Here is a 27,440-nt window from a genome sequence, read left to right as displayed (position 1 = left end):
GTACAGGATCTCGGCATCCAAATTGATGAAAACCTAACCATGAAACCTCATATTAACAAACTGATCAAATCTGGTTTCTTCAAACTACGAATACTAAGCCGTCTAAAGCCCCTACTGACATGATCAGATTTCAGAACCGTCTTGCAATCACTTATATTCTCTAACCTGGACTGTTGCAACTCCCTTTTCCTAGGACTTCCATCCAATCTCCTTAAACCTCTCCAATTTCTTCAAAATGCAGTGGCCAGACTCCTGACCGGTAAAAGAAAATTTGATCACATCACCCAGACTACTCTACATTGGATCCCTGTGCAATTCAGAATTATCTACAAAGGTCTAACAATAATTCACCATAACTTGAATCCCAACAACAAATTGCTAGGAATAAAATTTAATCTTCATATTCCTACATGATCACTACCATCTCATAACAAAGGCTTACTCGAAATCCCAACTTTAAAAACTACCACCTAAAACAAATAAGAGACAGAGTTATATCAATTGCAGGCTCTGTGCTCTGGAACTCCTTACCAGAAAACCTTTGAATATCTACCAACACCAAGAAATTTAAACAAGATATGAAATCCTGGCTCTTCAACAATTCCTTCTCGCTAACTCAGTAACTAAACGTTTTTCACTTAAATCCATAATATGCCCTTTGATTGTCTTCCTGTTTATAAGCCTGCCTTTTTAACTTCTCCACTGTTCATTATGTTTAACTTCATACACCGTTGTGATCTGGTGATTCTCACTTGGAATGACAGCATAGAAAAAAACCTAAATAAATAAATAAATAAATCACCAAGTACCGCTGGATCCTCAGCATTATTCAGTGTGGTTACTGTTTATGCTTCTCCTACCTTCTAGCACACCGACATTGTTTGGTCTTCAATTTGAATCTGTCTCACCTGGCCAAACTTTGACTTGAGGTAGAGTCGCTTCTTTAGCAGTAGATGATAGAGCCTGTCCCTCTCGAGGAGTGTGGCACACTCTTCCTTCTACTTTCTATCTACAAGAAGTCAGAGGGCTTGAGACCTATCCTAGATTTACAGTCCTACCATTCATTCAAACTGGGGACTGGATGTATGCTGTGGATCTGAAGGATATATATGCGGACATTCCCATCCATCAAACATTGGAAATATCTCAGGTTCATGGTGGAGGGGCTTTGCTTTCAGTACAGAGTTCTATCCTTTGGCCTCTCAGCTGCTCTGAGGTTTTCTATGAACATTTAACGGTGGTAGTGGCACAACTGCATCGTCAGGTATGTGTCTTCCAAATACCTAGATGACTGGCTAGTGATGGGTCTGTCTCAAGTGAGAGTACTAGACTCCCTGAAGAAGTCTATTCAGCTCTTCCAGACTTTAGGCTTCATGGTAAATTTTGCCAAATCAAGCCTTGTCCCCATCCAGAAGATTAAATTCATTGGAGCGTGGATAGACTTAATGGAGGAGAGAGCATTCCTTCCAGCAGAAACAAAGATCTGTCTTTGGGCATTAATTCAAAACCTACTACAGCAACACTAAGCCACAACCAATGCAATCCTGGTTGTCATAGGGACCACATGTACTGACATCAGCAGTACATGTGGTCCCTATGATATGCCTGAGCATGACATCTCTGCAGTTGGGTCTCTGATCTCAATGGAATCAGTTACATCAACTCCATTGCACCCAGTATTGATAACCCTGGGGACAGAGACATCCTTATGTTGGTGGTTAAACTTATTAGATCTGGAAGTTGGCTTCCTCTTTGAGTCCTGCCTCATAAGGTGACACTGGTGACAGATGCATCACTCATCATCTTTGAAGAAAGAGAATTTTGATCCAAATTGGCAATCCAGTAGCAGTGTTCTATGTAAACCAAACAGCGCCACAAGGTCCTTGACCCACTGCCAGGAATCTCAAAAAATTGACTATTGGCTGTCTATCTCTAAGCCTCCCTCCAAGTAGCCTATCTTTTTGGGAAGCTCCAACAAGTTGGTGGACCAGCTCAGTTGGGTCTTCTGACTGTGTGAATGATCTCTGGACCAAAAAGTGGCAGACAGACTGTTCAACATTTGGGTTCGATCAACTATAGACTTGTTTGGATTAGAAGGCAACAGTAACGTTGAATGATTAGTTCCATTCTGCAGAGCAAGTACAGATCTGCTCCGGGTGATTTTCTTTCTTCTGTTGTGTGTGTTTCCACCACTTCCACTAATGACAAGAAAGGATTGGGCAAGACTTATCCTCATTGTCCCAGCATGGTCCTGTCTCATCCATTCACCGATGTACCTTATGATTTCTCTGGAAGTCGATCCCTTGCTGCTGATGCAGGAGCAAGGTCATCTATACCACCCAAACCTCCACTTATTCAATAAGGCAGCAGGGATGTTGAGTGATCCGTAGTTTCCTCTCTATTGCTGTACAAAGCGTTTAAGGACATACAGGCTTAAATGGAAGATATTTTCATCCTGGTGCTAGGCAGGAGCTCTGGACCCCTTTGCCTGTTCTCATTTGGTCTCAAAATTCATGAAGGGCTTTTTTTGGCATAGGAAGCCTCCAGTTTTGAAACCACGTGTATAAGGGGATCTTGGTGTCATCTTAGTGCAACTGATAAAGCCTCCCTAAAAACCGCTGGAGTTGGCTTCCTTGAAGTTTCTTGCTGGAAAGTGGTGGTCATAGTTGCTATCATTTTGGCTAGAATAATCTGCGATCTACAGGTCTCATGCACACCTTAACTTCAGTACTTTGACAGTAGAAACAAGTTTTTACCTAAGGTGTCTTCTGTTTTCCACATGAATCAGGCTCCACTAATGTTCTCCACTCTACTGAAAGATTTGGCCACAAAAACATCCATCCAAATATGTTCATACTTATTTGTGTTCTGGAGCCCATAGACTTACATACCATTATTCAGTCAGTGGGAGGAGTAACAGTGAATTGGAGTACTCTTGCTTGTACACAATTTCTGTTAATGTTAATGGGGATTATTTTGCCTGCAGGGTAACCTACGGGAAATCTTTAGCTGCAAAAAGATGCCCTAAAAAGCCACATTAAAGCTGTTTAAGTGACTTTTCCAAAATGTATGGCCTCTGAATTGCTGTTCTTTTTAAATATTTTATTTGTAATTTTGCCGAGAACAGATAGGAGTAGCAATCCACGCTCAAGAAAATCTCTGTTTATTACAATGGGAGCATGGAAAAGTTTAATGTCCTCAAACAAATATTCCAAGGAATATTCAATAATAATTATATACACTTTATTTGTGAAGATCTCCAAAGTTCCAATGCACATTGAGTAAGGTTAATAAGTCCCCCAACACAGATACCGTGTTTTGCCAACAAAGGCTGTGTCAGGAGGGACTGTGCAGGCAATAGCTCAAAACACTATAGAGAAAACAAATAAACAGTCATAAAAAGTGAGGACAAATGTTTAAGGTAACCAGCGAAAGGAAATAAACATACCTTCAGTGTTCATACGAGGTAATGACAGGAGTTCTTACAGATACTGATTGAATACAAACATTTAAAAGGCTAGACTTTGGCGTCAAAACACTATTACATCCAATCTCGTAAGGGATCACATGACCATGAACGGACCAATTGAAACTGAATCTGAGACGTGTAACCCAGTGTGTAAAAGTAACTTTTCAATGGTCCCATTGTTATAAACAGAGATTTTATAAACATTTGTAATTTTGCAACAGAAAACCTCTTTTGCCCTCCCCCACAATAAATAAATCTATACATCAAAATGAATATTAAAGGGATAACACAGATCAACTTGCGACTAGTCCAAAGCTTTTAGCCATAATCTGAGCATAGATTATGAACATAGTTAAGTAGACCTCCAGCAAATATCTTATCCTGTCTAGTGCTCTCAATTATGTCAATTCTGTTTTTTTTAGTGAACATTTACATAACTGCTTAATAGCTCCTAAATCTTATTATTTCTTGGAGTCCTGTGAACCTTACATGTAGCTCTTTCTGCTTTAATAAGAAAATGCACTCTCTAGCCAAACCTAGACAGCCTGTGCAAATTCTTAAGAACATAAGATATGCTATGCTGAGTCAGACCAAAACTCCATCAAGCCCAGTATCCTGTCTCAGAGGCCATTCTATGCCTGAAGACTACTGCGTCTTTGTTTCCAGTATTGCTGAGGTAAGCAGGCTCTTGGTTGTTTAATTTTGCCTGTAAATAATATAAGGCTGTAGATGAATAGCTGGAGTTAAGTCTATTCTGTTCTCTGGCAAGCCAATGACTGTTCACGCTGTGTTACATATGGCGGCAGAGTGGTGTCTTCCTCTTTTAAATAGCTACACAGATGGGAATCCGCACCAGCAGCAGAAGAAAGAGGATATTTTTTCTGGGGCCTGGCTTCAGCGAAAGTATTAAGTATAGCAGGCCAAGGCGGTAACCCCCGCCTGGATAGACAAGGACTTAGTCAATCAAACCAGGGGAAGTTGTGTTTCGTGGTTCCTAAATAAAAGTAAGGAAAGCCTCATTGCTTCCAAGACCTATTAACTAATATGGATCAATTAGTGCAGACCCTTGCTGAAGGACAGCAGCAACTCCAGAAAATCTTTCAAGCCATACATGAACACTTTAACCAGCAAGAGGGGGCGCTGGCACAGATAGCCCAAGCAATGCAAGCCACCACGACACGGGCAACCCCATTGCCTCCAGGATTGTTTAAAATGAAAAAAGGGGAAGACCTGGATGTTTTCTTAAAGAATTTTGAGAGAACCACCTGCATGGCTGACTGGCCAGAAGCCATCTGAACCATCTACTTGACAAATCTCCTTACAGGCAAAAGCAAAGCGGCTTTTCAGGCTGCCAACCCAAATGGAAGAACTAGCTGTTCGGAAGTCAAAATCACCATCCTGGAAAAGGCGGGTTATACTACAGAGACATGCTGGCAACAGTTCCAGTGCAGCATCCTACAGCCCAGGGAAAGCCCACAGAATGTTTTTCATTAGCCAAAGAATGCCAGATGGAAGTGGCTAAAGCCAGAGGCAAAAACAGGCCTCTAAGTAGCCAACCAGGTCTTCCTGGAGCAATTCTTGGATAGACTGGACCGACCTAAGCAGAAGTGGATATATCTGCACCCATGGCTCACATTGGAAGTGGTGGACACCTTTCATCAGGCTCAGTTGATGCCAGAATTAATACGAAAGCTGGAAAGGCAACTTGCACTGTGTCCCTGACACAGCAGTGAGAGTGCAAGCAACGGTTTTCAGAGCAGGATAGCTCTGGGGCCTACCAACTTGTTTTAATTGTAGAAAGGGGTCATTTGGCCAAAAATTGTCACTGTGATGGGAGTGAATCTATGGAATTCAACACAGCCAGCACTAAATGTTAAAGTTCACATTGGTGAGAGAAAACCTCCAGAGGAGGGATGATCACTGGGACTAAACCTATAGGCATGCTCCTATTGTGGAAAGAAAGTGCAAATTGTTAATGACTGTCCATGATTTGAAGATGAAGAGTGAGAGCACAATCTAGTGAAGCTGCACAGTTGTAACGTCATTGTTATTCCTTGTTTGTGATTTAGGAATTTTGTGATCCCATTTGAGTTGGATGAGATCCCTATCCAAGCTCTGGTAGATTAAGGATGCAGAAAAACTGTTATCCGGAAGGAGGTAGCCCAGGCAGAGTATATAGGTTACAAGAAGAAGGCAATTCTCGCCTGCACACATAGTGACCAGCAACAGTACCTATCCAGTCCAGGTTCTACTGATGATTCCAGTGCAGCAAGCCAATACAGAAGTAGGAATATTTCCCAAAGTTCCACACTGCAATGTTGTGGAGCGTGATTTTCCTCAGTTTGAGACTCTGTGGGGGCCAGTTTATGGCCGTTTGGGCCAGCCTAGGTTACATTGAGACATTTCCATTGGAAGCATCTCCATGGGATAATGCAACCTTATACAGCATGGAGTAGAAAATATTCAGACTATGGAGGCAGAGCTGGAGAAGAAAATTCAAGAGGTCTCAGTGTTTAGAAGCTGCTATGGATGGAATTCTCCTGAAGACAAAGGAAAAGTGGATTACTTGACCATGAAAATGCATGCCAGGAACTTCACTGTTTCAACTTTGTATTGTGATATGGATCAGAGGAAACCATTGGTATTCCAGGAACCCTTAACTATCCCCCCCCCCCAAAAAAAAAGGATGGGGGAGGCTAATATGGGAAAAGTTGAGCAAGCCCCACTTGAAAGTAATTTCCTTGCGTTTGGCCGGAGGCATGTAAGATGTTGGCGAGAAAAGTACTCTGGTCTAGAGGGCTCCATACCTACTCTACACTCCGCTAGGAAAAGAAATGGTCAGTCCCAGTTGAGGGTGGAAAAAGAAAATAGGGATGGTAATTTACTTCCCCAGGAGTTCAACCTGGTAGAGGCAGATGCTTGAACTGATAAGATCAAGCTGAGGGAGAGTATATAACAGTATATGTTAGATCCTCCTTAAAAGTCCAGGACTAGGCATTTAGGTTGGTTCACCTTAACACAGCCCTCAAGAGAATCCTAGTTGCAGAGCATTACCCCTGAGGAGATGGATAAGAAGGTGGGCCCATACACGAGGAAAAGGAAGCAAGAGCTTTGCTAAAGCTACTTATCTGAAGACTACTGCATTTTTGTTTCCAGCACTGCTGAGGTAAGAAGGCTCTTGGTTGTTTAATTCTGCCTCTAAATAATGTCTACAGAAGAATAACTGGAGTTCAGTCAGTTCTGTTCTCTGGCAAGCCAAAGATTGCTAATGCTGTGTTACACACCTGTTAAGGTAAGTAGCTTTGTTTTCTAATTCCAGATAAACGTAGCTAACACATTTTTTTAGAGCAAGTTTCATAAGATTTTATTGAAATTGAAGACTGAAAATTGCTGCCCTCTGCGGTTAAAGCACCCATGATGAAAAGAGGTGGGGAGAGTAGAACCAGCCCATCAGCACATGGGGATTTCATTTTAAAATCTCTGTGTGTCATTCACGATGCAAAATCTCGTACTTCTGGCACAAGCCAGCCTTGAATTTTCAAAGGGAAACTGTGGGAAATTTCCTTTATAAAATGTGCTTGCAGACTTAATCGTTCAAAGTATATGTGGCTTTACAAGCACCCTTTGAGGTTTAAAAATTGCCTCCTTAAATACTCTACTTGGGATGCTAACTGGGATCATTTGAAATAAATACAACTTTGGTAAACTGGTTAATTTGAAAGTATTTATACAACCAGCAAGATAACTGGCAGGATATTCCAACTAAATCCATTTTAATCCTCTTAATTTTATGGTGTGACTTTGTTTATAGATAGCCTTTAACCTGAGAGGGAACTAGATCCCCAAATTCTTTAAAGGCCTCTGTCACCCACTGCAAATAAAACTTAAACAAAAAAAAAATAACTTTGTGCAATGTACATGACAACAGAATTTCAGATTTAGAGTAGTTAATCTTGTAAATAAATATTGAGCTGTATCTCTTTAATATATTTATTAGGGAAGGTAGTGTGACCCCCTAAGGAATTGCCATGTAAAGTAGTATGTCTTTAGTGTATAAGGTTATTCTTTGCTCTTTTTCTGGCACCACACCACCAGCTAGGGCTGAAGATAAATCTAATTTTTATTGCTAGTGGCTCTATTACTAGGTCATCCCTCTTGTACACCATTCACCAGGAAAAACCATGGGGGACAAATAATCATTACTATAAACAGATGTTTTACGGAAAGCATTCACTGTAAAAATTGTTGCAAAAATCTTCCCATCATGTCCATTTGTTCCAGGTGAGTTGCTATTTTTCACCTAGGATGTGAATATTTTTCTCTGTGGATAAGCAGGATAAAGATCAGCCACACAAGTGGATGATGTCATTTGATGGTGCCAAGACAGCATCAGGTATTCAAACACAGCTGCCATAATACAAGTTTCTTTTTTTCTTTCTTTAAAATACTTATATCCTGGATTATCTCCATTTTTAGGTGGATAACAAGCCCATATCAATGCAACATAATGAGCAATCATAAAATAAAAAAAAGTATATGATAATATTACAACTAGTGAACTATCAACAATATAAAACATATATGGCAGACAGCCACAACAATTTTCAGTCCATAAAACATATGTTATGTTAAATTAGTTGGTACAACTCATGTTGCAAGCAACAATATAATATAATGTGTATGCTAGCATGAAAGGATGTGTTTTTGTGTTCTCAATTGTAAACTACTTGTGTTTTTCCTATTTGGAATTTTTTTTTAATGTTATAGGTATTCTTTTCTTTTTTATTTGTGAGTTTCCTTAAAAATAAAAGAGAAAAAGAGCGAAAACTAATTTTCTTCAAGATTAATTTTAATTTAACATTGCTCCTCTTCAACATGGTGGAGAACAAATTGGAGTTTAAAAAGTGTCCCTGTTGGTTTTCAAAGATTAGTTTCTCGGATCAGGATGACCAATATGTCTGATATCTCTGTGTTTCCTATGATGCTCCTAAATGCAGTGTGTGCAATATGTCACTAAGGATCAATGAATTGAGAGGTTATATTTACAGGAGTTGTTAAAATTTCCTTAGGTTTCCATCTCAGCAATTAAAATGAGGCATTTTGTATGTTAGAGGCTGTTGCCTAAATACAAATAAAAGTGCAGTCCTTTGGTGATTGGTGCCATGATTTTGAAAAGTCTCAGCTCAGAAAAGGTGCCAAATAGCATATTTATTTATTTAGCATTTTTATATACCGACGTTCTCGGTATATAAATATATAAATATATATAAATATATAAATAGCATATGTGCTGCATTGATTACTGGTGCAATTTCTGCTCAGCATTGGAAACTTGTCAGCACCATCCACAAGCAAAGTCATGGCACCATCTTCTGCACAAACACCACCTTGACACAGAGAATCAATTTTCAGTGCAGAAAAATCAAAACAGGACTTAAGCTCTCCAATTTTGGTTTTGGTTCCTGCCTTGGACAGTTCTTCCACTGTTATTTGTAGAATTGACCAACATTCCATAGTTAGGAATATATAGGTAGAATTCATAAAATATTGTTTTACTGATATATTGCCACCTCCTTCCTTGGAACAGGTATTCCCATTTTAGAGTCATTGACGCCTAAGATGGAAAACCAGCTAACTGTTCCACCTTTTCAGGCTACAGAAAACATATCACAGCCTAAGTCTCGTGACTCTCATTTAGAGAGATGAAAACATCAGAGGAGCCTCTTATAATACTTTCTAATTTACAGGAAGGCTCTCAATTATCTTATATTTCTCTCTGTACCACTCGGATGATGAAGACTCTACTGGCCTTCCATCTGATCCCTCTCCATAACTTCCTAGAAGTAAATCTTCTCCTGAGGATACAGCATATCCTGCTTTTGTACAAAAGATGGCAAAAGATATTCCTTTCCCTCTATTTCAAGAGGCAGAACCTAGAGAGGATATCTTTGGTTTATTAAAGTTTATTGAACCTCCAAAGCAAGTTGTAGTAGTACTGATACATAAACTACAACAAGAACTTCAGACAAGAATATGGCTGATGCCTTTGTCAACACTTTTCGTCTCAAAGACATTATGGGGTAGATTTTAAAACCCCTGCGCGCCTATTTTGCATAGGCCGCTGGCGCGTGCAAGTCCCAGGGCTTCGTAAAAGGGGTGGGAGGGGGTGTGCCCGAGGGGGCGTGTCTGAGGGCGGTCCGGGGCGGGTCCGGGGCATGGCGACGGTTCGGGGGCGGGCCGGGAGGGTGGTCCCGAGTCCCCCGGCACTGCGGCCTGTGCTGGGGGATGCCGGGGCGGCACGCGCAAGTTACGCCTGCTTCAAGCAGGCGTAACTTGCCAACAAAGGTAGGGGGGGGATTTAGGTAGGGCTGGGTGGTGGGGTAGATAGGGGAAGGAAGGAGAAGGTGGGGGGACGCGGAAGGAAAGTTCCCTCCGAGGCCGCTCCGATTTCGGAGCGGCCTCGGAGGGAACGGAGGCAGGCTGCGCGGCTCGGCGCGCGCAGGCTGCCGATTTTGCACAGCCTTGCGTGCGCCGACCCCGGATTTTATAAGATACGCGCGGCTACATGCGTATCTTATAAAATCTGGTGTACTTTTGTTCGCGCGTGCGTATGTTTTGAAGATCTACCTCAATATCTCAAGTTTAATTCAGTCTTGTCCAGCCTTCAAAAACTCCCAACTAACCCACCAATCATTACTGATAGAATCAACTTTAAAAATGGCAAAGTAATCTAAAACTCATTCTAATATCATTATAAATACAGATCCTGCCTTACAGGATAACTCAGCAAAAATGCTTTCCCAGTCAGCCATGTTAGGTTCTAGAATAGCTGCTCATCAATTATACAAGGTACAGTATATGCATTCTTGTTTAAAGAAACTGTAAGATATAACTTAAGAACTTACAGCAGAGTTCAAGCAATGTTACATATCTGTTCCCCATGCAATTGAAGAATGCAGTAAGCACCTCATCAGATCAACCTATGAGACTTATACTTCTTCCAGGACTTCAGCAATAGCTATAGAAGCCAGAAGATCAGCTGCCTTAAAGCTTCAAAGCTCCATGAAGATTTGCATGAAAAACTGGCTGATTTTCCACATATATGAGATAATGTCGTTGGAGAAAAAAAATGAAAGAAACAGTAGATTTGATTAAGGATCATACTGCTACTATTTTGATATTATTAACAACAATGATGGACCAACCTTAACCTCAGTACTAAAAGAGACAGTACTTCTATTTAAGGAGAAGATGCCAACCTTATCCTTTTCAACATCTGTGGCTTCAGCAGCAGCAGCCCAAGCAGCATGTCAGAGAGAGCGAGCACAAACCATGTCTTTGCAAATTTCTCAAGCTAATTCAAACCAGAATTTTTTAGTACATCAAGCAAAATTCCTGGTTAGCCTTAGACAGGTCTTTTATTTTTTTGGGGAAGACTTCAGCACTTTACTCCAGCATGGCTTCCAGTAACAACAGATTGTTGTAAATTAAAGATCATACAACAAGGCTACTGTTAAAATTTCAAATCCCTCCAAGGGGACACTCCCTAATTGCAGATCAAATCAAAGTTCTGCAACAGGAATTATCAACCCTATTCAGCTAGTGCAGTAGAACCTTTTCTAATACAGGAAAGGAACATAGATTTCTACTCCAAATATTTTTTAATTACAGAAATGACAAGAGGTTTTCATCCTGTTCTGGACCTCAGAAACCTCAAGTATCTGAAAAGTGAAAAGTTCAAGATGACCTCCTTAAGTAACATCCTTCCTGAGTTGGAGACTGACTGTCCACCCAAGATGTCAAAGATGGGTACACAGATATTCTATTTCAAAGAAGTTACAAGACTTCTCTCCATTTTACCATATAGAGCAATGATTATCAATATCTAGTTCTTATAGTCTCTTATTGGCTTCATGAAAAGCTTTGCAGTCATCTCTGCTCATCTAAGGGACCCAGTGTATTTATTTTTTCCTACCAAGACAGTTGGCTCATAGCAGGCCAAATCTATCTATAAACTCTTCTTCCACTCTTTATATGATGCAAATCTTTCAATCCCTTGGATTTATTGTCAATTTGCCAAAAACTCAGAATAAAAACTTTTAAAAATATGTCCGAATCAGAAAGCCTGCAAGGGAGTTCGTTGGACTGTTGGATGATCAAGAGGTTAAAGGGGCACTTACAGAAGATAAGGCCATTGTGGAAAGATTAAACAATTTCTTTGCTTCAGTGTTTACTGAAAAGGATATTGGAGAGAGAACTGTTCCGGAGAAGATTTTCATAGGTGATAATTCAGATCAACTGAACCAAATCTCTGTGAATCTGGAAGATGTGGTAAGCCTGATTGACAAACTGAAGAGTAGTAAATCACCAGGACCGGATGGTATACACCCCAGGGTTCTAAAAGAACTAAAAAATGAAATTTCAGCTCTATTAGTAAAAATTTGTAAGCTATCATTAAAATCATCCGATGTACCTGAAAATTGGAAGATGGCCAATGTGTAACCCCTTGTAACCTCTATATTTAAAAAGGGATCGGGGTGATCTGGGAAACTATAGACCGGTGAGCCTGACTTCAGCGCTGGGAAAAATCGTGGCAACTGTTATAAATAATAAAATCACAAACAATTTTGAAAGTCATGGTTTGATGGGACACAGCCAGCATGGATTTACCCAAGGGAAGTCTTGCCTTACAAATCTCCTACATTTTTTTGAAGGGGTGAATAAACATGTGGACAAGGGTGAACCAGTAGATATAGTATATTTGGATTTTCAGAAGGTGTTCAACAAAGTCCCACATGAAAGACTTCTAAGAAAACTAAAAAGTCATGGGATAGGAGGTGATATCCTTTTGAGGATTGCAAGTTGGTTAAAAGGCAGGAAACAGAGTAGGATTAAATGGTCAGTTTTCACAGTGGAAAAAGGTAAACAGTGGAGTGGCTCAGGGAGCTGTACTTTTTTAATATATTTATAAATGATCTGGAAAGGGGTGAGGTTATCAAATTTGCAGATGACACAAAATTAAGCAGAGTAGTTAAATCTCAAGAGGATTGTGAAGAATTGCAGGAGGACCTTCTCGAGGATTGTGAAGAATTGCAGGAGGACCTTGCAAGACTGGAAGACTGGGCAGATGAAATTTAACGTGGACAAGTGCAAAGTGATGCATATAGGGAAAAATAACCCTTGTTGTAGTTACAAAATGTTAGGTTCTATCTTAGGAGTTACCACCCAAGAAAGAGATCTGGGCATCATAGTGGATAATACATTGAAATCGTCGGCCCAATGTGCTGTGGCGATTAAAAAAAAAAGCAAACAGAATGTTAGGAATTATTAAGAAGGGAATGGAAAATAAAATGGAGGATGTTACAATGTCTCTGTATCGCTCCATGGTGAGACCGCACCTTGAATACTGTGTGCAGTTCTGGTCAACACATCTCAAAACCTTCTCAATACCCAGGCTCATTGCAAAAAAATACACCTGCATCTAAAATTAATGTCCACAAATATCTCTCCACCATACGAAATTGCTCTGTTTGACTCTATTAATTTACAAATGTGTTTGCTTTACTATCCCCCAGGGTTGTTGGATAATAACTGCTCCCTCGTAATAGAGTTTCTCATTGCTAATTGAACACTAAATAAACCAGCTATAGTATTACGAGATTTCAACACTCACATGGACTCCATTCCACATATGCTCACTTGTGAAATGGTCATTGATTCACTTTCGACTTTAGGTCTAAAACAGATTATCACAGGACAGACTCATAAAGCAGGACACACCTTAGATCTCATATTTATCAATACTGATATCTGTACAATATCAGCCATAAATCAAACACCGGTACCGTGGTCGGACCACTTCTTGATTCATTCCTCTATTACTTACAAAACCAGTCACATGCTAACTCACACCGATTCCATGACGGTTTCTTATCGTCCTCCATTTAACCTCGATAACCTTCAAGAAAAGATAACACCACAATCTCATGGTTCAAAATAACTAATTCAGTTGCTGACAGTATAAATCCAATTGTTACAAAAACATTAAAAGACCCCAGTCCACAATCAGAAACGCCAAACGTGAACTTAGAAAAAAAGAAAAACTATGGCGAAAACTGAAAACTATCCCCTCTCTAACAGCCTACACAGATCATATCTAACATATTATAAAAGACTTATCAATAATACAAAAAATGTTTTTTTATTCAAACAAAATTCATAAATTCAATCACAACCACAGGGCTCTATTCGCCACAGTTCAAAAACTCACCAGAACAGCTAACAACTATAAATTACCCTTACTGTAAAAAAGATGCAATGAAATTGCACAATTTTTCAGTGATAAAATCACAAATTTAATCACCGGAAATATCGGTGGTGAAGTTCAACCCATTAACATGGGTAAAAAAAAGTAACAACCTGGTCTAATTTTGAGTTAACCTCCTCTTTAGAAATTCAATCCTTGATCAGTAGCATGAACCTTGTTAATCATCCACTTCACAGCATCCCCACCCTCACATTGAAATCAATAAAATCTATGATTATCAACCCAGTTGTGGAAATTATCAATCTGTCCCTCTCGGAAGGTTATTATCCTGATAGCAGTAATTAATCCCATCTTAAAAAAAACAATCTTGACCCAGGTATCCTCAATAATTACTGTCCCATCTCCAACCTACCAATTCTAGCAAAACTTATTGAAAAAGTTGTACAAACTCAACTCACTGAACACCTCGAAAAAAATAACATTCTGTACCCCTCGCAGTTCGGATTCAAGAAACACTTCAATACTGAAACCCTTCTCCTCTCTCTAACTGACACTGTGTTAAGAGGCTTTGACAACGGCCAAAACTACTTACTAGTTCTGCTAGATCTATCTGCTGCCTTCGACACTGCAAACCATTACATACTTCTCGACCGTCTAACAGAAATTGGATTGGCAAATAACACATTTCAATGGTCCTCATCCTAACTCACAAATTGTAACTTTTAAGTAAAAATCAACAATTACCTGTCAGAAAAAATTCTTCTTAAAACCAGTGTCCCACAAGTCTCCTCACTATCTGCTACATTATTTAACATCTACATGCTTCTCCTCTGTCACCTACTTGCAGGTCTTGGCTTGACCCACTATCTATACGCTGATGATATACAGATATTAATTCCAATACAAAATACATTAGACTCAACTTACAAAAAAAATCGCCATGTACCTTTCCATTATCAAACAGCTTTTGACACATATGAGACTCATATTAAACATAGACATATGTTAAGCAGTATGAAATCATACTGCTTGACAGAAAAACTAGCTTCACACTACTGCCATCACTAAAAATCGAGGACCAAAAGTCTGAAATCTCCCCCATAATACCCTCACATGACCTAGGAATCATCATCGACAGCGAATTAAACTTCAAAACACACATTACAGCAAAAATAAAAGATGGTTATCACAAACTACTAACACTAAGACGACTAAAGCTCTTTTTAAACCCTGCTGACTTTAGAACTGTACTACAACTCCTCATATTCGCTAACATTGACTATTGCAACTCGATTTTACTCGGTCTACCTCTTTCTACCATTTGCCCCCTACAAATTCTCCAAAACTCAGCAGCTAGAATCTTAACTGGCACCAAGAAATATGAGCACATCACTCCAATGTTGACATCCCTACATTGATTGCCAATAAAATTCAGAATCAAATACAAGGTATTATCCATTTTATATAAGATTATACATGAAGAGCAGACAGACTGGTTAAACGCAGCAATTAAACTTCACACTCCCCAATGAAATCTACGATCAGCCAATAAAGGTCTATTAACAATCCCTTCAGTACAATCTCCACAACTCTCTCAAGTGAGAGAACGTGCAATCTCACTAGCAAGCCCAAAATTATGGAACTTACTCCCTATTGAATTACGGTTACAAACGAGTCTAAAGACATTCAAAAAGGATGTAAAGACCTGGCTATTCATGAAGGCATACCAAGATCCTTAACAATCCACTCAGCCCTCCTTACTTACCCCCTCTACATTCACCACACTACATTTTATCTCTTTTATGATTTGATCTTAATATTTATTTTTCTTTTTTAATGCTTATATTTAACCCTGATTTTATTACTTTTTTCTGCCCTTTTTGCTGTTATTGTAAATAAGACTTGTATTCATATGTTTTAGATACTGTATATCATTTATGTCTTGTTAACCGTTGTGATAGTTCCACCGAACGATGGTATACAAAATCAATCAATCAATAAATATAGCTGCACTGGAGAAAGTGCAGAGAAGGGCAACCAAAATGATAAGGGGCATGGAAAGACTGAAGAAGTTACAGCTATTCAGTTTGGAGAAGAGACAACTGAAAAGGGGGGGGGGGGGATATGATAGAAGTCTACAAAATCATGAAAGAACTTGAACAAGTTAATGTAAATTGGTTATTTACTCTCTCAGATAATAGAAGGACCAGGGGGCACTCCATGAAGTTAGCAAGTAGCTCATTTAAAATAAATCGAAGAAATTATTATTCACTCAGTGCATAGTTAAGCGCTAGAATTCATTGCCAGAGGATGTGGTTACAGCAGTTAGTGTAACTGGGTTTAAAAAAGGTTTGGATAAGTTCCTAGAGGATAAATCCATAAACTGCTATGATGGTAATTAATAAGCAATATTAGCTTGTGATCTATCTAATGTTTGGGTACTTGCCAGGTACTTGTGACTTGAATTGGCCACTATTAGAAACAGGATACTAGGCTTGATGGACCCTTGGTCTGACTCAGTATGGCATATCTTATGTTCTTATGTAAAACCCTCTCGTATGATAGACTTCATAGGAGCCCATCTCAATATAACACATGGGAAAGCTTCTTTTCAGAGTCCCGGTCTTGAGAATGAAAATTGTCACTCCCAGCAAAGAAGAGTTACAGCTCTTTGTTTTATTCAAATGTTAAGTGACATAGCAGCAACAGTCCATGTCACCACTTTCACATATCATGCTGTGAGACCAGCTCAATGGCATCTAAAATTCCAGTGGAACCAGCATCACCAACATACTCAGTGATTGCTTGTTTCAACAACCTCAAAATCAGGAAACAATAACCACAGATGCTTCCTAACAAAGTTGGGGAGTTTATTTCAATTACCTTTGCTCTCAAGCACCTTGGTTGGAAAAAGAAAAATTACTTCATTCCAGCCATCTAGAATTGAGAGTGATATTCAGTGCTCTCAAAGTATTCAGTCTCTGGCTAAAGAAAAGGTAATCTTAATCCAGATGGACAACCATGTAGCAGTGTTTTATACTAACAAATAAAGAGGAATAGACTCATTCAGTCTTTGTCAAGAAACTGTCAGGATTTGGAAATGGGCAATTTCCCAAAGAATACTTATTTTAATCAAGCTATTTCCCATGGAGAGAAAACCAGATAGACAAATTAAGTTGCCAGTTACAACTATATGAATGGTCATTAAACAATTGAATAGCCCAAGAACTGTTCCAGCTATGGGACACTATAATCATAGACATATTGCTGCATCATCTCACAAAAAGTTCTCATATACTGCTCTATGAAACCAGCAGATAACAGTCTGATGGGATATGCTTTCTCAATTTTGTGAACTTGAGAACTGCTCTATGCATTTCTCCCTAGTTCTACTTATTACCCAAGCTACTTCAAAAGTTAAAAAGGGGGTGGGGTTGGATTATATTGATAGGCTTTAGTTGGCCTTGCCAAGTTTGGTTTGCATGGCTGCAATGCCTAGCTTTTCAACATCTCGTAAAAATGCGCATATTCCCATCTCTGTTCACACAGAGTGACAGAAGTCTTCTACAGCCCAGCCTTCAGTTGTCGGCTCTTGATTGCATAAAATTGAAAGCAAATAAGAATTTTATTTAAAGTTACCTTTTGAAGTTGGCAAATTTCTCCTAATATCTAGAAAATGTTTGCCAAGAAGGTTTTAAAACTTCAAATGGAAAAAATGTTCTATCTGGTGTTCTATTCTATTTACCTGTCCTGTTTCCATGTTGCTTCAATATTGGTTAAACCTTCCTCTGTCAGACTGAAGACTAACTCTGTCAGAGGTCATCTTTGTGCTAGAGTATCTTTGTGCTAGTGCATGAATATTTCAAAAGTCTTCGAATTTCTCAGCAATCTACAGTTGCAAGATTCATGGAAGGATGAAATAATCTTAAACCTGGGATTTAAATGTAGTTTTAACTCAGCTTATGAAACCACCATTTGAACCGTGGGCCAAAGCAGAGCAGTTACATTTGCCTGGAGAATTAGCGAGCTACAAGCCTTGGAATTATACTCTTCCTATACTCAGTTTTTCCACAACAGAGTAGTTTTGAAAACTCATCCAAAATTCCTATGAAAAGTTGTTATTAATTTCATTTAAATCCATCTATTGCTTTGCCAGCATTCTTTCCAAGGCCACATGCCAATAAGGGTGAGCAGGCTCTTCATACATTAGAATAACAAAGTTCTTCTGCAGTCCATCTACAAAGAACAAGCTCCCAAATAATATCATAACTTTTTGTTGCTTTCAACCCAGTAAATCGGGGTTCCTCCGTTATAAAGAGAACCTTTTCAACTTACATAGTAACATAGTGAATGATGGCAGCTAAAGACCAAAAAGGGCCATCCAGTCTGCCCAACAAGTTTCTTAAATTTTATCTTCTTTTTTTTTTAATTTTTTATAGTAGCAGCTGCTACTCAGTTCAGGTAACCCCCAAGCCTTCTGTTAAGGATGGCTTGCTGCTCTGTGCAGGCTGCCCCCAAGCAGCAATGTAAACTTTAGTTGTAATAGAAAAGTTACTCAATTTCTTCATTTCATTCTCTAGCCAGCTGGAATCTGATTACATCACTTAATGCTATAATCAGACAGGGCTCTATCTCCAAGGGCATGTAAAAGCCCATTAAGTCAGGGCTACAACCGCTTCCTTAGTATTTTTTTTTGCTCTGACTCCATAGAAGATATATGTAAGGCTGCCAGTTGGTCTTCCATCCATATGTTTTCTGCTCTTTACTGCCTAGAAAATACTTCACATCAAGACAGCAGTTTTGGACAAGCTGTTTCTAAGAGCTTATTTAATTGTTTACTTCAACTCTCCCTTTCAGCCTCTGGCAGAATATAGGTTCCATGTTTTTTTTAATGAATTTATAAGGCATAAGTATTTTCATACAACCCTTAGTTTGGGAGTCCCTACTTATGTGGCTATTTGTCCTGCTTGACATTAGAGAAAGCAGAGTTACTTACCTATAACAAGTGTTTGCCATAGACAGAAAGACAAATCAGCCACTGTACTGCCCTTAAAAGTTGAAGGCCAGCTTGCTACAAAGGCTGAGGAGACTTGCATGGCAGCAGCTGCATAGGAAGACCCATTTGGTCTTCCTGAGGTTTGAGAGAGATATTTGCTTCAGTACCATCTGATGATGTCACCCACGTGTGTCTGATTTGACCCGCTGTCTATAGGAGAATACCTGTTTTAGATGAGCAACTTTGCTTTGTTCACCCAATGTCTTTCTGCAAAAATGTTTCTAAGTCTTCAGTTTGGATAAAATGAGTAATTGTTTTTGGATGATGATTTCTATTTTGTATTGAACTTAAAATTATAGGTCACACTTTAAAATAATTGATCATAAAAAGCAATATTTGTGGCATTGCATGGTTTGTGAAAATCAACTTTCCTTCATTGCAGAGATGTGAAGCCTGATAATATGCTTCTAGATAAATCTGGTCATGTAAAACTAGCAGATTTTGGTACATGTATGAAAATGAATAAGGTAGGTATGCTACTTTTTTCTTTTTTCTTAATTAAGAGTGCTTAAATATTCTTGCAGTGTATCCTTACTTTGTCATTATGAAGCCACCATGCACTGTACTCGGGTTTTTGTTTATTTTCTGCATTATACTTTTCTTTGTATGTGCAAAATTCTTCATTAACCCTCTGTAACCAGAAGTATAGGTGAAACCATTTTAAAAGATACTGTTAAAATGTTATTTTATTACCTTAAATTTTATGCGTAGCAATACATTGTTTTTTCTGTTATCTGTTGCTCTGATATTTTGTTTAGGAGAACATTTAAATCTTGAGTCAATTGGACTGGTGCTGGGCAGGAAGTGACATCACCCTGAAGGGGTAGAGGTGAAAAGCACTAAAACTCCTTAATATGCTCTAGGTCTTATCCCAGCAGATGGTGCTGTATCTATTTGATCAAATTTGAAGTGAGGCCAACGGGAAAGAATTATCAGTTAAATAATTCTATATTCAGAGATATTGGCCTCTGCCTCCAGAAAAGGGTGACTAAAAGACTGCTAAGCAAAAACCGTTTACCTTAATCATGCACATTATAGATGAGGAAAAGTGGCAATGAATATAAGAAAAGATATAGTTTGAGAATTGCATCTATGCTTCCCTGAGCTTATTTTAAATATTGTGGACAAACGTTAAGATGTATTTTACTTGTAATGTGACACACATTTTATCTCTGTAAATAAAGCTGAAACAGCAGTGTAGTGCGCAGAGCCCCTAGTATTAATAGAATTTTAATGTGTTCATTCTACGGTAGTGAAGATAAGATTTGCTTTCTAGAGAAAAGTGAGCAAGATTCTGTGTAAAAAAAATATATAGTTGTGTGTGTGTATATAATAGAGATGTGCTTCGGGTAAAAATTTCATGTCGGGCTTCGTTTTGGGTCCTCCCCCGCGGGAATTTTGTTTTTCCCATGGTTTGGAGTTTTTTTTTTCGGGGGCCTCAATTTTCGGGTAGTGCGCAGTATCTCAAAAATTAATTTTTTCGGTTCTCCTGAACCATTCCAAATTAGGCAATTTCGTTGACATTACCTAGTTCTGGAAAAACGATTGCACATCCCTAGTATATAAATATATATTATATAAATATGTATGTAAATGAAAAAGAAATGCAAATAATAATTTGAAATGTCTTCCTTTAGAGTGACTGATGTTCAGATTGATTTTTATATTTATTGTATTTATTATTTTATTTATAATATTTATAGCCCGCTGATCCACATAGCTTAGTGGGTTATGGTAAACATACATAATAGACATATAAAATAAAAGTTACAATTAAAGCAATTCAAATAAAACCAACGTAACAGAGCAAAGCAAAGTAAAATACATGAAAGCCTTTCATCCCCGCATATTGCCACAACTAGGGTGGAAATGCAGATTGGAACAGGAGGGTTTTCAGAAGTTTCCTTCTCTGCCTTAAGAAAGGCAGGGAGCTCATTTCACACCTGAAAGCCAGTGAATTCAGATCATCTCTTAGTCTTTTCTGATTTACATTTTTTGTCAGTTTGTTTCTTCTGTTTTATAGTCTTTTATTCTTTTTAAGACCTCTTCCATCAAAGGCTTTACCAATCCTATTTTAATCCAGTGGTTCAAAATCCAACCCAAGAGGCACATTCAACCACTGTCTAGTTTCCAGGATATCTGCAGTGAATTAGCATGAGATTGGTTTGTATATATAGGATTATCCAATATATTCAAATACATATCTTGTATTTATTGGGTATATTTTGAAAACCAGACATTTGTTTTGTGCACCTCAACCACTGGATTGGGAATCAGTTATGGTTTGTTTATTATACCAGCTAAATCAATTTTATTATCAGATATCTTGATGTAGTTGAATCAAGAATTCTTTTAATTGATTCCATTAATGAGTCTTCCGATTTTTGAGTACCCCAGTACTTACCCTATAGTGAGGAAATTAATGTCTCTGATTACAAGCAGATGGGTCATGTGTGCTGACACGTCTTTCCTAAAACTTTCTGTGAAAAACAACTTGAAAATTCTTTGTCTAATGGATCCATAACTTTTCAGTTTAATTTAGTTCCTGAATAGGAACTCTGTATCTATAACTGGCCACCTCAGAAGCAGCATCAACATTTTCTCTTTGGTGCTTGTACCTACTTTATTTTCCCAGTTTAAAGAAAACTACTGTAGTAGTAGTATATAATTTTAAAAAGGAAGAATATGCTAGAATTAGGAAATTAGTAAGAAATGATCTCTACAAAGGAGCAGTTACAAAGTTTAAAAATTTGCATGAGGTTTGACACTGTTTAAAAATTCCATCTTCGAAGCCCAGATAAAATGTATTCTATGCATTAAAAAGGTCGAAGAAAGACCAGACAACAGCCAGCATGATTTAATGGTGAGCTGAAAGAGATAGTTAAAGCCAAGTGGGCATCATGCAAAAAATGGAAAGCAGACAGAAATGAAGAAAATAGGCAAGATCATAAGCACTGGCAAGTTAGATGTATAACAGTAGTAAGACAGACCAAGAGATAATTTGAGAAAAAGCTTGCCAGAGAGGCAAAAACTAAAAATAAAAACATTTTCAAGTACATTTGAAGCAAAATGCCTGTGAGAGAGTCAGTTGGGCTGCTAGATGACCAAAGGGTAAAAGGCAGAACCTCAGGGAGGCCAAGGAAATAAAAGAAAAACTGAATGAATTCTTTGTCTTGGTGTTTACTGAGGAGGATGTTGAAAACATATATACACCTAAAACATTCTTTGATGGTAATGATTCAACTAAAATAAATCTTTTTGATAATGAAGATATGATAGATCAAACTGACAAATTAGAGTAACAAATCACCAGGACAGGATGGCTCCACCCCAGAGTCCTAAAAGAACTCAAAAAAGAAATTGAAATCTATCTGTAGTAATCTGTAATCTATCATTTAAAACTGCACAATATCTAAAGACTGGAGAATGGTCTGTACAATGGTGATTTTTAAAAAGGGTTCTAGGTGATCCGGAAAGCTGTAGACTGTTGAGCCTGACATCTTTGCTGGGAAAAATAGTAGAAGCTGATCTGAAAAACAAAATTACTGGCCATATAGATAGATATGGCTTAATGGGAAAGAATCAACATGATTTTAGCAAAAAGAAGTCTTACCAAACATGAAGGTGTAAATAAATATATAGAGAAAGTGAGACAATTGATATAGCATATTTGGATTTTCAGAAGGCATTTGACACAATCCCCATGAGACTTTGGGATAGGAAGCAGTATTATGGAATAACCATCTTTTAACTGCATTAAGGTAAATGGTTAAATAACTCAAATTATATTATTATTTTGACCAATATAAAGTATGCAGAATTTTAAGATTTTGTGTGCAGAATTCCCTCATTAGAATCATTATGAGGAACTTCTTTGAGCTTCATTCAGTGTTATTTGGTTATTATAGAGTCTTTATCTGAAAGCTTGTAGGGCTGTTAGCAGTTTTTGACTATCAGCCTCAGCTTACTGTAGATCGAGATCCTACGGTCAAGGCCCATGGTTTCTGCAATTCTACAGCAACAGAATTTGCTCACATGAATTTTAACTTAATCTTTTTTAATACATTGGCAGGGTAGAGTGGGGAAGTTAGATCTTCCACTTCCCATGCTTTATCTGTTTTGTGAATAAATGGAGGACCTCACCTTCAAGTGCTGTTAGTCTGGTAGCTTTCATGAGCAGTAAGTTTCACAAAATAGTTAATCTGCAGATCTTGGGAATTTGCATTTAAATATTCATCATCATCATTATTTATTTTAGAAAATTTGTAACCCACGCTTATCCAAGTATTCAAGGCGGCTTACAGTAATGTTACATACACAGTTAAAATAAGTATAATAAGAGAGTTAAAAGCATGTTACATCCAATTATGGTTCAGTAATAAAGATAAGCAACATCAGAAAATTAAATTTGCAAGCTATGGTAGACAAGAATAACAACACTTCGGTAGCATTATATTGAAAAGATATAGGAAGCAATATTACTTATAAACACAGGAATAACATAAATAAGTACCTTGTGCTAAGGATTTACAATAGGATAAAGTGAATGGAGCCTAGATTAGGCATGTGTGCAGTTCATATTCGACTTTTGAGACTAGGATTGTAGGTCAAGGATCTGATGAGGGATATGTGGGTCAGGTTGAGAGCCAAAAGCTGCTTCTAATAGGCAGGTTTTCAGATGCTTCCTAAAGGTTAGGATGTTTGGAGCAAGCCTGATCTCAGGTGGCAAAGTTCCAGAAAGTGGAAACTGTGCAAAGGTTCTTTTCCCAGTGTTTGAGAGCTTTATTTCTTTGGGGGCTAACACCACTAAGCAAATCTGAGGTAGTAAGTGCACTGGGTGGAAAGGAGCTTATGGGGCAAGTTGGCGGTTTAGATAGAGTGGCGCCAAACCTTTGAGGATATTGAATGCCAGGACCATGATTTTGAATATGACTCAGCAATGTGTTGGGAACTGGTATAGGATCCTGAGAAGAGTGGGATGATTTTGTTAAATTTTCTGGCTTTTAGTAAGGATTGTGCTGTTGTGTTTTGCATGAGCTGTAAATGGCGGTCAACTTTTTTTGACAACCCCAATGTAGAGAGAGTTGCAGTAATCTAGGCAGGAGATTACACAGTCCTGGATTGGCATTACAAAGTAGTGATGTAGCTCGGGTAGCTGGTAAAAAAGCAGATTTCATTGCTGATAGTATCTGGGCTTCACTGGTGATTTTAGAATTATGGATGAAGCCCAAGCTCCAGACCTGGTGGGAAAAAAGGGAGGACAAGTTCTTTTATTTATTTGATTGATTTATATTCTGCCTTTCAGTCACTTCAGATCGAATTACATTTACCCTTGAGTGGATTTGACCATTGTGTTTTTTTCCCCGATCTATAGAGCTTCTGTTTTGTTTTTGAGGATTCAATTTCAGTTGGTTGCATAGTTGGCTTGAAATCATTTGCAGGCAGTATGGTTTGGGGATTGCCTAGTTGGAGTCTGAACTCAGGGGACACTGAGGTTGGACGTCATCCCTTAGGTATGGTAGTGATTTTGGGATTCTCTAATTAATTTGCCCATGGGGGCCATGTAGATGCTAAAAAGTGTTGGACAGGGGATGCAACTCTGTGGAACCCTATATAGAAGAGGGCAATAATGCCTGTCCAGGGAGATAGATTGGATGTGATCCTGGAGGAAGGATTTAAGTCATGCTGGCATTCGGTAAGCAAGGCTGAGGTTGACCGGGGGGGGGGGGGGGGAGATTGATCAGGATCTTGTAGTTTGTGGTATCAAATGCTGTTGAGGGGGTCTAGAGGTGCAGAGTGACTATGATCCAGGCAGAATAGCAGATCGTCGTCCAGGCTCACTAATGCAATATTAGTACTATGGTGGAATCTGAATCTAGACTGGAAGGAGTCCAGGGAGTTAGTGGCTTGTAGAAGGTTGGTTAGTTGTATAAGAACTGCTTTTTAAATAAACTTGCTGTGGAATAGAAGTTGGAAACATGTTGGTAGTTGCACAGGTCAATCGGGTCCAGGCTCGGTTACTTCAAAGTAGGTTTTACTGTGACCTTTTTAAAGCACTTTGGATGATGAGCTTTGATAGTAGGGATTGATAGACTGTAGGTGGCTGAGTAGACCAGATTTGGATTGTTTGATTAAGCCAAGAGGGCAGGGATTTTCTGGGCAAGTTGTGGTTTGAGGGTAGAGAGGATGAAATCAACCTCTCCTTCAAATAAGGGGCGGATTCCTAAGAGGGAGTGAGGGGTCATGGATTGTTTTTCTTGAGGGGGACATATCGTGGCACCTAATTAATATTTAATGGAGAGTTTTCACATCATATATAAATTATTGTTGCACATCCCGGCCGCGTTGGCACTACGGCTGGGTCTGCTCACCTCGCGCTTCCTTCAACCATCTTCCAGTTCACGGCGTCCTCGGTCTCTCTGCTCACCATCTTCCTCGCAGGCCTCACGGCGGAGCTCCCATTGGGGCTCCGCGTTGGTATCCTCGGCCACGCCCGTAGGTGCGCGCACGGCCGACGTGCAGCCCTTTAAAGGGCCCAAGGCGGGAAAACCCACGGGGGCACCTCCCGATGACGTCACTTAGTTTCACTATATAAGGCGAAGCCCTGTCCCCAGGACCTCGCCTTGGCAATCGGGTCGACACCGTCGGTATACTAGTTTGCCTTCGTGTTCCAGTGTCTCCTGTTCAAATGTCTCCTGTTCCAGCGTCTCCGTGTGCCTGTATCCTCCTCAGGTAGTACCTTTTCGGACTGACCTTTGGTACTGACCACTGCCTGCCTGACTATTCTCTTGCCTGCCGCCTGGAACTAACCACTGCCTACCTGACCATTCTCTTGTCTGCCGTCTGGAACCGACCCTTGCTTGTCTTGACAACGCCCGGACTAATCCTGATATTGACACCTGCTTTGGCTGACCTCTCCTGGACTGATACTCTGGCTCTGACCCTTGCGCTTCACTTGGACATTCTCTTCTGGCCTACTGTGACCATTGGACCAACCTGCTTGGAAAACAACTGCGGCTTCCACTTGGCTAGACCCACAGGCGCTGCCTGTCTCGCCCGGAGAACCTTCCTGAACTGTTGCCTCCCTGAGGTCTCTGAAGTTTCTAATTCTGTCTAGTCCATCCACTCTCTGTCAGCCGCGCACCCTTGCTCGTGGTAGGCATACCCCTCCGCTACCTCTCCGAGTGACCACCAGAGGCCCACCTAAGTCCAGGCAGTCCGGGTACCCAAGGGCTCAACATGCAGAAACCCCTGGACTGTTATTGGTGAAGCTCCAGTTAACCTCTGTCTCCTTGTGTGCTCTGCCTCCTGGTGGCAGGTGCTCTCTAGGTCCGACCAGAGGGCCGTACCAATCTTGCACCAGGCCAAGGGTCCATCTCCAGCGCAACAAATTTGCCAAGGCTAATCGTGTCCGAGAACAACAACGGGTCTGGAAACATTTTATTTATTTAACTCTTTTACATACCGACATTCATGAAACATATCATATCGGTTTACATGGAACCGGGGTGTTGTAACATTAACAATAACGATAAAGAAGAAGTTACAAAAAACAGGGTGTTATGGGAACTTGGGAACTAAGATAGCACGGAGGACATTGGCCTCCTCTGTGGAAAAGCTACACTTTCAATTGGAAGAATCTGTCATGGCCAACTCAGGGGGTCTTGCCACACCTTACCCTCACGGGCACCGCTTGTCCTCCCAGCTCCACCCCGTTTTAATGGGGATCTTCGCCTTTGTTGAGGCTTCATAAACCAATGTTATGTGCAGTTTTCACTGCAGCCCTCGCTGTTTCCTAATGAAGCAACTAAGATCACATTCATCCTTTCATGCCTTGAGGGGAAGGCCCTGGCATGGGCTTCCCCATTTTGGGAGCATTCTGACACCATCGTTCGCCAACTCCTTCAATTCATCTCCATCTTTTGACGTACCTTCAAGGATCCAGGCCGACAAGCGGACACTGGCCACCACCTATTCCACCTCTGTCAAGGCTCACACCTGCTTGCTGAATATACGGTGGAGTTCAGAACACTAGCTACTGAGCTAGGTTGGCAAGAAGACTGCTTAAGGGCACTCTACCTCGAGGGACTGGCTCCAGCCCTTAAGGACAAACTGGCCACCCTCGAGATTCCCGTATCTCTGGAAGACCTGATCTCCCTGGTCGATGGAATTGACTACCGTCTCCGACAATGACATCAGGAATTGAGGGTCCTCCGAGCTCTTACTCCATGACCATCAGGTGCAGCAAGTCCTCCATTGAAGGCCTTACCGGCTCCTCAACCACCTGAGGAGCCCATCAATTGCAGTCGCCTGACCCCAGAGGAACGTCTCTGACGCAGAAAAGCAGGTCTCTGCCTATATTGTGGCAGTTCTTCAAACTTGCCCTGTGGTGTCCGGGAAACTCCAAAGCCTGAGCCCGGTGGGGGTCCCAAGCTTGGGCGCTACTGTTTCTGACCCTCAACTATTACTCCCTGTCTCCCTCCTAGGGGAGACACGTTCATTCGCTACCACCACCCTCATGGATACTGGGGCGAGTGGAAATTTTAGTATGGAAGATATCGACAAGCTTCTCCAAATACCAGCCCAATCTCTGGAAGTACCCCTCCATATCTCCTCAATCCAGGGTGAGCCTCTCCCCGGTCATATCA

General features: G+C 39.9%; 1 protein-coding gene across 1 annotated transcript in view; it reads left to right on the top strand.

Moving 5' to 3' along the window:
- The window catches only part of ROCK1 (Rho associated coiled-coil containing protein kinase 1), a 491,909-nt gene that overhangs the window by 238,326 nt on the left and 226,143 nt on the right, over window positions 1-27,440 (top strand). The window contains 1 exon segment of the mRNA XM_029591102.1: window positions 19,175-19,259. Coding sequence (XP_029446962.1) covers window positions 19,175-19,259 — 85 coding nt within the window.

This window comes from Rhinatrema bivittatum, chromosome 2, assembly GCF_901001135.1.
Source record: "Rhinatrema bivittatum chromosome 2, aRhiBiv1.1, whole genome shotgun sequence".
Taxonomy (NCBI): Eukaryota; Metazoa; Chordata; class Amphibia; order Gymnophiona; family Rhinatrematidae; genus Rhinatrema; species Rhinatrema bivittatum.
This window is presented reverse-complemented; position numbering and strand designations above follow the sequence as displayed.